At 37.7% G+C, this 12,129-nt stretch overlaps 1 protein-coding gene across 4 annotated transcripts in view; it reads left to right on the forward strand.

Annotated features, from left to right (window-relative positions):
* The window catches only part of COL24A1 (collagen type XXIV alpha 1 chain), a 147,790-nt gene that overhangs the window by 131,621 nt on the left and 4,040 nt on the right, over positions 1-12,129 (forward strand). For all 4 annotated transcript variants that reach the window (XM_068406150.1, XM_068406152.1, XM_068406151.1 and 1 more), the window contains 7 exons: positions 627-680; positions 2,280-2,315; positions 7,050-7,085; positions 7,180-7,206; positions 8,307-8,372; positions 10,233-10,401; positions 11,735-11,844. In XM_068406150.1, coding sequence (XP_068262251.1) covers positions 627-680; positions 2,280-2,315; positions 7,050-7,085; positions 7,180-7,206; positions 8,307-8,372; positions 10,233-10,401; positions 11,735-11,844 — 498 coding nt within the window. The remainder of the gene's footprint in view (positions 1-626; positions 681-2,279; positions 2,316-7,049; positions 7,086-7,179; positions 7,207-8,306; positions 8,373-10,232; positions 10,402-11,734; positions 11,845-12,129) is intronic.

Genomic DNA, 12,129 nt, shown 5'->3' on the forward strand with positions numbered 1-12,129 from the left:
CCAGCTTACAGCATCAAGTGAAAAAGGGGGAAAGGTTGCAGCATGGAAGGCTTTACTACAAAACGTTCTTCTCTTACTGCTGCCATTGCCATCACAAAACCGAGTTAGTTCGGTTAACCAGATGCAGAGCACTAGCTTTAGGGGCCTGTTCTAATAGCTGCTTTCTTTTTCTAAACATTCCTATACAAGATAAAGACTGGAAATTAGCAGTTTGCTCTAAGTGAAATGGAACAGGAAAGTAACATTTTAGCAGTACTTACTGGCAGCCTTACAAGAGTACTTGTGGGCAGTAATAGAGCTCAAGATATAGTTGATTCTATAGTAGCTCAATAAATATGTGGTCTTTGGTAATCAGAGTACTTAAGTTTCCACTGGTTTTAGTGTATCAACTTCCACATAAAAGAATGTGTGTGGGCGTTCCAAGCATAACTATTACTAACTATTAAAATAATTACCTTGCTGATTTTTTAGCAATGTACACTCAATATTCAGAAAGAGAGAATCACCATGATCTTTTGGCTATTCACCAGGGCTGTGCACTGAGCAACTTTAAACCAGGACACATCATGAGGATTTTCTTCATTTTGAAAACATGATGGACTAATAAATTCTTTGCTTGTTTACAGGGATATATTGGCCCTGTTGGTCAAGAAGGCATAACAGGCCCAACTGGCAGGCCTGTAAGTTTCCCTTCTCTTCTGCATAATTTGGTTATTTCTCCTACCCTTATTTTTAATAACCTGTTTTGCAATGAGCAACCTTCTCATTTTTCTATTTGCAAATAGCAGACAGCAGGACTATCTTCATATTATATCATGCTGGTGAGCTAACATATGTGACTCCAGCATCTGTGATACAAACAAGAAAAAAAACACAACAAAAAACAATGACAAAAAAGTCATTGCAATGGCCTTCTGAGTAGAGTATACAGAGGGCATGTCTACAGGGGCAGTGGGTGAGTCAAGGTCTAAACCAGCATGTAGTAACTACCACCTGGATATTCTTTCTCAGCCTTAGGTCTGAGACATCTAGAGAATATCCACACTTTGTTTCAATGTAGTTTATTTTTTATGTGTTGACTGGGCTAAACCATCCAGAGTGCTCCTCTAGACATGCTAAGAGTGACCACAAGGCCTGTTGGGATGTCCCAAGTGCTGGTGAGGTCCCTCTTACAACTGAAACATCATCTTTGCCTTTCTGACAACCTTCAGTGCTCCCCAGGTTCCCTGCAGTGGGGGAGCTCTGCCCTTATCCCTGTTTCCATCCCTTGTTGCACTCCCTGTGCCAGAGGCAGAGCAGTGTTCTGCCAGGGCACCCTCTGGCTCATGTCTGCAGACTACCCAGCCATGTAAGGTAGTTTTTAGAAGCTCTTTGTACCACCCAAGTTCCTCTGTCTGATCAGCAAGACTTGGAGTGAATGAGAATGTCTAAAAATTGAAATAATAATCATTAAAATATCAGGAATATATAATAAAAGTAATAAATACAAATATTTACAAGGGAAAAAGAAAGAAGTGAAATGTTCCTTCTATAATGATTCTTTCCACCTGTTGGGAAAAAGTGCTTTAAGTCTTGCTGCTCTCTTTTCAGTCCCACTCACGAGGAAAACTTTACAGTTGCCTATACTTGTATGAAGGCTTTTAATAGACTTCATATTGAATGTAATAGTTTGCCATTATCATTTAAGAAAGCATTACAGCTGAAGACTACTTTTATGTATTATGAAATGCTGCCATCAAGATGCAAAATTATTCCAGAGAAGAATTGTAAGATTTTTACTGTCTTTGGAAACACAGTTTAAGTGCAAAACTAGCTAAAAATGCCATGGAGACAGAAAAACAGTGTCTACTCTGACTGTGAGAGGAGAACTAATGGGGTAATAATAGCAGATACGTAAGCGATGGATTTGTTCGGTGATGTGAGTGAGTACAGAGTTTTGTTCTCAACTATCAAGATGGTGAAGCACTGATCTATTACTGTGGATCAAATTGTAGAGAGTACAGCTGATTGACAGGGAGAACACTGACGGTTAAAATTACTGAGAAAAAACATATTTACAGTCTGAAGTCAGTTTTCCACATATAGAAATTAAAAGTTGTTTTTAAGTAATTTATTTTTATGATAGTACAGAAAAATTAAAGCCCCAGACTTGTAAATACTTCCACAGATGAGACTGGACTTTTCATGTGAGCAGAATAGCTCTCATGGATATTAATTTGCTTATTTCAGTCCTAGGCAGCCAGAAAGCATACTGCATTAACAGCTTCTCTTTCTTACAGGGACCGAGAGGTGAAAAGGGCACAAGGGGCGAAATGGTAAGATGAAACAACTTTTGTGCTTTCATTTTTTTGGCTGTGTAAAAAGTATTCCTGTGTTACTCTGAATGTACTCTTGCACGCTCTGAACGCCAGAGAGTCGTGTTGTGCTCCTGGAGAGTGCTGGCCAAGAAAGCTGGTAGCATGAGTCAAAAGTCTGACCTTTTCTTGTTCAAGTTGCCTTACGTAGATGTGCCCGGTGAGTGTGTGCTGTGGGCTTCTATTCCCTTATGGGAATAGAAGAAGATTGGAGTTTTGGCCTCTGAACTTCTGTACTAGCCATCAAATTGAGCGATTAAAGAATTAAAGAGCACACTATATGATGGCCCCTGATCATATAGCAGTCACATACTTCAAATCTGTCCCAGTTCAGATCTAAAGGAAAAATCCTTTGTCACGTTTGTCGTCAATGCTCCAGTGCCTCACAGCACAGCATGCATACACATGTTCATACGTCTATATCATCTTGTAGAGGGAGAAGCTCGGGGGAAGCCTGGAGCTGAGGATGGGTGTCTACGCAACACATGCCAGCTGTAGTAGCAGTAGGCAGCACTGACAGGTTATGAAGTTGCTTGCTCTCAGTAAGAACATTACATTAGTTTTTGTACATTAATGAATGCTGGATTTTATTTTTTAAAAATTGTGTTAGAGCTAGTAAAGCCTTCAATTAATAATGACTATGTGAAAAGCCAGTGTCAATTTATCATATTGACAGAAAATATGAATACAATGATACCTATGGCATTACTTTCTATGACAGGTTTATAATTAGTTCCTTTTCCACTAACTGGCCAATGTCATCTTGTTCCTGTTGCTGTTACTCTGCCTTCCATCCCACTTCACTTAAAATCATTTAGTTTCTCGTGTCTTATTGTATTTTGCTTTTAGCAGCCACCTGTGTGCAATTCCAAGCTAACTGCCGTATGAAAGTTTTGAAAAATAAATCAGAAATATTAAAAATTGCTTAAAGAATTAAGGCTTGGAACTAAGCTTGCTGTACGTGTCTTGGGGAACTTTCCTCTCATTCTAATCCTCTTGAGGCCATTCCTATCTCAGAGTAAGGAAAACTAGGTTCTTAGTTTGTGCTGTATTAACCATCTTAACTGTCTTTTTCTCCTGTTCGTTCATAAAAATTGCTATAACAGCATAGAGCTAAAAATGCTGACACTTAAAAAATAATAATACAAACCATCCAAAACAGTGAACAAGAAACACCTGTTTCCATTATTGGTGCTAGTGCTTAAGAAGTTATTTCCTAAATAAGTTCTAGAATTCATCAAGATGAATTACTCTCCTAAGACCGTCTTCGGAAGAAGAATGTTTAATTTTAAATCATACCTAGTGGCATTAGTTTATGTTAAGTAGCCAAGAAAAGGATTTATTTCCAACTATTTTCAGATACAAAGGAGAGAAAATTATTTTCATCCAACTGTGTATTCCCAGCTTGCATTTCTACCTTTAAAATTAATACTGGCATTCTTCCTAGAATTACAAAGATTTTAACTTTTTTGTGGCAGTCCAAGTTTTAGTTACAGTTTTTAGTCTGTCAGGGATACAGTGTTCATTGCTAGAAAGAAATATCCTTTTATCCCTGAAAAACATGGAATGTAAAATCTTATCTCCTTGTTGAAGTCCGTGGTGAACCAAAGTTCAGGTCCTGTAGGCTATTTCTGGAGAAAAATTTATAGACTCAGAAACAAGTTTGTTGGAAAATTTTAATCAAAATTATTTTTCAATTCAAAATATTCATATCACTGTGGAACATTTAGAAAAATATGGAATACATTTTGGAATATTGTTTCAGAATTCTGACATTTCTGAAAGTGTGTTTTCATTTTCTTATTTTTTTTTTTTAAATTTCATGGCATGTCACATAATGAATGATGATATAGAGTCACAGGATAATCGAGATTGTAAGGGATCTCAAGACATTTCTAGAGCAACCTCCTGTTTACAAAAGGGTCAGCTCTGAGATCAGACCATGTTGCTCAGGGCTTTATGCAGCCAGGTCTTGAAAACTTCCAGGGATGGAGATTGGATAATCTCTTTGGGCAGTGTGTTCCAGTGCGTGACTATCCTCAAGGTGAAAAATATGACATGATAAGGCATAATCTGTAATTTTCTATTAGGATCTCTTATATTAGATTTACTGTCATTAATGGCAGCTACTACACTGTATTGTGTACCAGACTGTTATATTGTAGGGTTTTACTATGCTTTACCCATTCTGAGATATGGTGACTTCACATCAAAATGACAAAAATGGTCAGGGAAAACTTAACATTACTTATTCGTGATAAAAATAATTTGTTTCTTGGAAAATTTCAAAATTCATGGAAAATATGGAAGTCCTCGGGATTGCTCATGTTTTCAAAGTTAAGCATATGTATCATTGCACGTAAAATCAAGGCCTTATGGGAATAGAAGAAGATTGGAGTTTTGGCCTCTGAACTTCTGTACTAGCCATCAAATTGAGTGATTAAAGAATTAAAGAGCACACTAAAACTAACTGTTCTATTCTCTGCTTTTGTTATTATGAACTGGAATTACACCTTTCTCACTTAAATTCTAATGTGATGAAAGGGTAAATTAAGTAGATTTGTAAAGGTAATCCTGTACATTCCAGTAAAACATTTAGCAATTAACTTAATCCATGAAAAGTGTAATTTAACCTTATTTTGCTGCTCTACAACAGAAGGAAAGAACATTTAGAACTTCTCCACAGGAATTTCAATACACTATGTGCAGTCTCGTTATATTTTAAAGGCTTGTAAAGGTTATTGATATAGCCCTGTGAAGTTTCAATGAATTTAAGAAATGTAACATCCCCAGAAGTAGTTTATTATATTTAACAAATATTTACCGTTTTTTTTCACATGGGTTTTATTGGCAAGGAGACAGTGAATCAAGACAAACACACTCCTCATTTGCAAAATACCTTAAATTCATTGGAACAGTGCAGGTTTTGATTTTTTTAAAATATTCAGTTCTATCTCAGAAACCACTATGAATTTGAACTGTTCTCATCCCAAGACTTTTGGAGTCTTAAAATTGTGACACATGCCAAGAACACAGAATATTAAGTGAAGCATTCAGTCATCTGAAAAATCCCCTGGAATGTCTAAATCTCAGCATCCTCAGAACAAGGACATCTATTCATTAGAGAGCAGCCGTTACTTAGGGACAAACTGTTGAAGACTTTGTGCCTCGCCTTGACTTGGTATTTGCATTATCAAGTCCTGACCCAAGATAAACAAGTATGTCCTTACACTGTCAAATTCATTTCTCGAGTTTCTTTTTCCACACTTTCTCTTTCATTTTATACCAAACATACCTCACCAAGCACGATCATACAGTTCAGTAATATATTCACATGGGATTGAAGGTATCCTGCAGCTGTCTAACAGCACTTGAGTTGCTGATCTGATTAATTAAATGTGGAGGTCAGCCTTCTCAGCTGGCATACAACCGTGTAGCGTTGTGAAACCCTGTTGATTTGCAACAGCTGAGGGACCACCCCAAAATAGTGAATGTCATCGCTGCAAACTCATCTCTCATCAGTTTTGTGATAATTTAATAGCAACAATATTATTTGGTGCATATTTAATAGTAACAAGATTTCAAAGAAAATTTCAGGCTGGGCAATAATCAAACTCAGAAGAGTGAAGGGAAGCTAGGTTCTTGCCACAAGTAAGAGGGCTTTTGCTGGAATAGCTTATTGTGCTCGAGTAATTGGTACAAGCAGCACTGGCTAAGGAGTGTTTTGCTTAAATTAACTCTGGTATGTTAAAAGGTTTTACTAATACCTGGTGCAGGTCTGGCATATGCCTTTCATTCCTCTTCCTCTTTTACTCGTATTAAGGCACTGCCACCTTTTCTTTTCCTTGTCATTGTTCTTGCTATTGTTTATGTTACAGCAGCTCCTAGAGGCTGTGAGTATGTAGAGATTGAAGAAGAGAATCTAACAGAAACACAAATATCACTGTATATTAATAAATATTAATAATGATTCCATCTTAATGTGAATAGTTGCTCAAAGAAAGGATAATTCAGATGGAATTATTGTTTTTAGGAGGGTCTGTGTCCAACCCTAAGGCAAGTCTAAAACTTAGATTTAAGACTACGTGCATTGTAGGCACCACAAGCTAGGGAAAAGCAGCCATTGCTTCTCCTCCTCTCCTCCCCACTGCATCATCCTACACACGAAAATGATGCCACTTACAATGAGGAAATAAGGCCATAATTTCTTGAATATGAAGGAAGCCTGAAATATCACTGTTCAACAATGAAATAACATGTTCTGGCTGAAAACTGACACTGTTAATAAATGCCTAGTAGGTACTCATGGAGTAAAGCAGAATGGTTAGTTTTTTACAACTACCCATAACATTATTTACAATGCTTTTATGACCATCCCTTGTGGTACCGGCAACATGCATATAATGCTGGCACAATGTATAGCGCATTATATATTAATACTTTGTTTGGCTTGTAGTGTTCCCTTAATATCAAAAGTAATTGGATAAACAAGTAACCAGACAGCCCAGCAATTCTAACAGGAATATTCACGTGTTAACAGAGTACGGTACAATAGTAGCTAGTAATCTACAGCTTTACCAAAACCGGTCTTCCTCATTCTACCTGTTGTGGCATTTTTTTGATTTTAAAAATACATTAATATAAAAGCAGAGATGTTCATCTATCACTGTTGCATTTTATCTCCATTTATTCTAGGGGCCTCAGGGACCTCAGGGCCAGCCAGGGCCACCAGTAAGTGCATAAAAAACATGAATGCATTTTTCTGTTGTGATTGCATTATATAAGTAGGTGAAGCACCTAATATCTGGTTTCTCTCATATTGCAGGGACCACCTGGACCACCAGGACCAAGAGTACGTTTAGCAACATCCTAAGTTCTGTAACAACCCTAACCTACAATACAGTCCTTTTTTGAAAGTGAAAATAGCAGGATCCTCTTCAAATGCATTTATTGTTCCATCACTGCAGATGAAATGCAAATACATTTTTGTACAACTTCCATCACTACAGTAATACATTTTTTGAACCTTCCATCTTACACTGTCAGTTCTGTTCTGCCATGCTGTTGAGCCCTCAACAGGCAACACTCATGGACATGCTCATACTTTTGACATGGGTTAACTCTGTCACACTCTGAAAGGTTTTTCTCCTGTTCTGCATTTGAACACTCTGAAAGATAGCAACAGATATTTTGTGCTATTTCTGGCCCAGATGTTCTCCCTATATATGTATATACACACACAGAGATTTAGTTTGTTAGGGGACTGTGCCAGTTAGGACAGACTCAGTATCTGAAGTGACCTAAAGCTATACTGATATATGTAATCTGAGAACACAGTGCAAGAACTAGATGCTTGTCTGGGTGACTTAATTATTTAAAAATAAACAAACCTGTTGTCCGGGTCTGGTGTATATGTCACACAAAGTGCAGAGAATGAAGATACGCAAGAAACAGGCTTCCTCCTTCAGAGGCTTGTTTGTCAGTCTTGGTATTTGTTTATGCATCATGAAGACTACTTTGATCTGTCAGCTGCTGATGGCTGATTGAGATATTCTTTGTGTCCTTCTTTGTAAAGGAATAACGCCTTTTCACACTTGCCTGGATTGGTTTTCTTAAGTATATAAATTAAATGGCTGGGAGGAATAAGTTGGGACATTAGTCTGTAACAACTATTATAGTATCTTTTTTCCAGGTTCCAGGAGTATGATCATTAAATTGGTTATGAGGGTACTAATAAAAAATCAAATATGCTTTTTCTGTATGCATGCTTGCATTCTTTGGAAATGGAAGGGAGGATCCTATTTTAAAACTGAGTGTTTACAATGAATTATTTTCTAAAATGACGAAATAATGAAGCTATTGTGTATGTTGCTATAGTGCTCAAAGAATTTACCACCTGCATTTTAGAATATTCCTGTTCATCTTTTTATATTCTGAAATATCTTTTTTCAGAAACATGTGGACATCAATGCTGCTGTTCAAGCTTTGATTCAGTCAAATGCTGCACTGCAGATGGAGGTAATATGTTTGAATGTATCTACATTGTCATACAGGGTAGGTAATTATAATTATATTTTTTTTAGGACAGAACAGGACTTCTTTAAAAAGACTTAATTTAAAATGAATCATGGATAGCAAGTAGTTACTGTAGAACATAATTGAACATGCTAGGATTTATAGGATACAATTGAAATGAAGTTAAGAAAAACAGCAGCATTTCTCATTTATTGTCATGATCGGCAGTAATGGAAATTTATTGACTATCACACATAGCGGACTGCATCTGTTCAGCCACAGGTAGTGATAGTGGCATTTAGGCCTTGATCTGAAAAATACTGACATATATGTCAGTATTGTGGTCTGGATGATTGGGTAGTGAGGTGGATTGTGAACTGGCTGAAGGAAAGAAGCCAGAGAGTGGTGGTCAATGGGACTGAGTCCAGTTGGAGGTCTGTGTCTAGCGGAGTCCCTCAGGGGTCGGTACTGGGACCAGTACTATTCAATATATTCATTAATGACTTGGATGAGGGAATAGAGTGCACTGTCAGCAAGTTTGCTGATGACACAAAACTGGGAGGAGTGGCTGATGCGCCGGAAGGCTGCGCAGCCATTCAGAGAGACCTGGACAGGCTGGAGAGTTGGGCGGGGAGAAATTTAATGAAATATAACAAGGGCAAGTGTAGAGTCCTGCATCTGGGCAAGAACAACCCCATGTACCAGTACAAGTTGGGGGCAGACCTGTTGGAGACCAGCGTAGGGGAAAGGGACTTGGGGGTCCTAGTGGACAGCAGGGTGACCATGAGCCAGCAGTGTGCCCTTGTGGCCAAGAAGGCCAATGGCATCCTGGGGTGTATTAGAAGGGGTGTGGTTAGCAGGTCAAGAGAGGTTCTCCTCCCCCTCTACTCTGCCCTGGTGAGGCCGCATCTGGAATATTGTGTCCAGTTCTGGGCACCTCGGTTCAAGAAGGACAGGGAACTGCTAGAGAGAGTCCAGCACAGAGCCACGAAGATGATTAAGGGAGTGGAACATCTCCCTTATGAGGAGAGGCTGAGGGAGCTGGGTCTCTTTAGCTTAGAGAAGAGGAGACTGAGGGGTGACCTCATTAATGCTTATAAATATGTAAAGGGCAAGTGTCATGAGGATGGAGCCAGGCTCTTCTCAGTGACATCCCTTGACAGGACAAGGGGCAATGGGTGCAAGCTGGAACACAGGAGGTTCCACATAAATATGAGGAAAAACTTCTTTACGGTGAGGGTGACTGAACACTGGAACAGGCTGCCCAGAGAGGTTGTGGAGTCTCCTTCTCTGGAGACATTCAAAACCCACCTGGACGCGTTCCTGTGTGATATGGTCTAGGTAATCCTGCTCCGGCAGGGGGATTGGACTAGATGATCTTTCGAGGTCCCTTCCAATCCCTAATGTTCTGTGATTCTGTGTGATATGTAAATGTGTTGTCCCATTGACTGCAAGAAAATTCCTTACGTGGATGAAGTCAAATATATTTGCATATATTTTCTAGGTTAAAACTAAGAGTAGATTTCACTGTTCAAAATCTTAAACTGCAAAGTATGGTTCAAAAATGCACTAATTTTTTTCTTTTTTCTTTTTTTTCCTGTATCCACATTTTTATGTCAACGTGTCATAATGACATATTTGCATGATCTTAACCTGCCTATAACTTCACTGCTCTGATAATTTTAATAAAATGTACTAATGTGTTCATTGGCATGTGTTATTCTTACCCTGTTTTGTATGGCTGATTGCATGCATTATAAATACTTCACTTCTGTCTGGCTATTCAATGGCCATTTGACTTTTACTGCGTATACTGTTGTGATACTTCTTTGTGGTAACACGTTTGCTAATGGTCCTTGGCAGAAATACCAGAATACTGAAGTAACTTTACTAGATCACAGTACAGAGATATTCAAAACGCTGCACTACCTTAGCAATTTACTGCACAGCATCAAGAACCCCCTTGGCACACGGGATAACCCAGCACGCATCTGCAGGGATTTGCTTAACTGTGAACGTAAAGTGGCAGATGGTAAGTGTCCACTTCCATTAAAGCTTGAACACAACTAGGCTTTGAAATGTGTTGCTTCCAAATGTTACTTTCTACATCAAAATTTTAATGTGTAGATTTTTTATTATATTGTTGCATTGCACCTGTCACGGCTATCTTTATCTTTGTTTAAGACAAAATTTCTGAATTTAAAGATGAAAGGATGTAGCTACCAAATATTATATAGATATTAGAGACATATTATATATATAAGCAAACAAAAGCGTCCAGAAAATTTGAAACTGAATCCAATTTTGTGATTAAAAGTTTCCAGAGTATTTATAGCTAATCTGTAATGAATTTTGTGTGGATCAGATTCTAGATTCCTAATGAGAAAATTGTATAGAACACACTACACTCTCAGATACACTGACAGTTCTTGTATCCCAGAAGATCATGAATCAATATTTCAATTCAAAAATAATTATTTAAACCTGTAATGTCAATACTGTGATATAATACCGTTTGTGACTGGCTAATAAAGTAAGAAATACCTGTAAATATCCCTATTAACAAGCTAAGGAGGAAAGGGGAAATGAAGTTAGAAGTTACAGGGTAATTACTGGATCAATTCTTTAAGACTCTAGTAGAGATGAGCCTAACTCTTATTAGAACTGTGCTCTCCTAAATAAATCTCAGTCCTTTGGGGCCACAGCAGTCACTGACACAGTCCTCCACTTCAGAGGATTACACACACCCATATAAATTGTAGAGCACAGGCTTGCCCATATTTAACCATAAACTAAGGGAAGCTAAATCCTGGTATAATTTACATGTGTCCTGTTTCTCTTATTGGACCAAATCGCATGGATTCACAATGGCAAATATTCCTTATTACGATCACTGGATATGTCATGTAGAAGGGCCCAATGGGAGCAAGGTAGTGGAGAAAGAAAGGATCTTCAAGATCCTGTGAGAGCAAGAGAATTTACATCGGTATTTTACATTCCTGAATATATTCTCTGTATAAAGTCAAGCCCGAAGGAAAAAAGTTAAGTGTTGATAGAGCAGACTCAAATACCGTGTGTTCTCACTAGTTAGCTGTAGAAAGAGAAAACATTTTTGAAACTATGACAGTATTCAAAAGTCATTGTATATGAAATCAAATTGAATGGTTATGATAATTTTGCTCAGTATCTGTTATTAGTAGAATTATAATAGTGAAAAGACTTTCATATTCCTTTTCTTCGATTTCCTAGTGAAGCTATGGTGATAATGTATCTAATACTTTTTGGCAAGTATGAATATTTTAGCAGATTGCTTAGTAACAATTATATTTTGGTTTTATTTTTCATCTGGGAATATATACTAATAGGAAAATACTGGATTGACCCAAATATTGGATGTTCTTCTGATGCCATTGAAGTTTTCTGCAACTTCACTGCAGGTGGTCAGACATGTCTAACACCACTTTCTGTGACAAAGGTATGGATTGCTTCCAGAGAGACTGTATCTGTGCTGGAACTCCGGACAAATGAATGCTTATTGACTTAACTCATGAAAAGATGTTAGATTTCAGGGGTTTTTTAATGTGCATCTTTGTGGAAGGACATGTTATATATTCTGTTACAGAAGTTACAGATCTTCTGGAGACAATGTATGTTAGTGTAAGTCTCACTTTGTTCATTTACTCACCTTCCATGCTGATAGAATTATTTTGTTTTGCTTTATACTTTTCTATACAAAGCATAAAAATAACCCTGAAATGCT

The sequence above is a fragment of the Nyctibius grandis genome, chromosome 8 (genome assembly GCF_013368605.1).
Source record: "Nyctibius grandis isolate bNycGra1 chromosome 8, bNycGra1.pri, whole genome shotgun sequence".
Taxonomy (NCBI): Eukaryota; Metazoa; Chordata; class Aves; order Nyctibiiformes; family Nyctibiidae; genus Nyctibius; species Nyctibius grandis.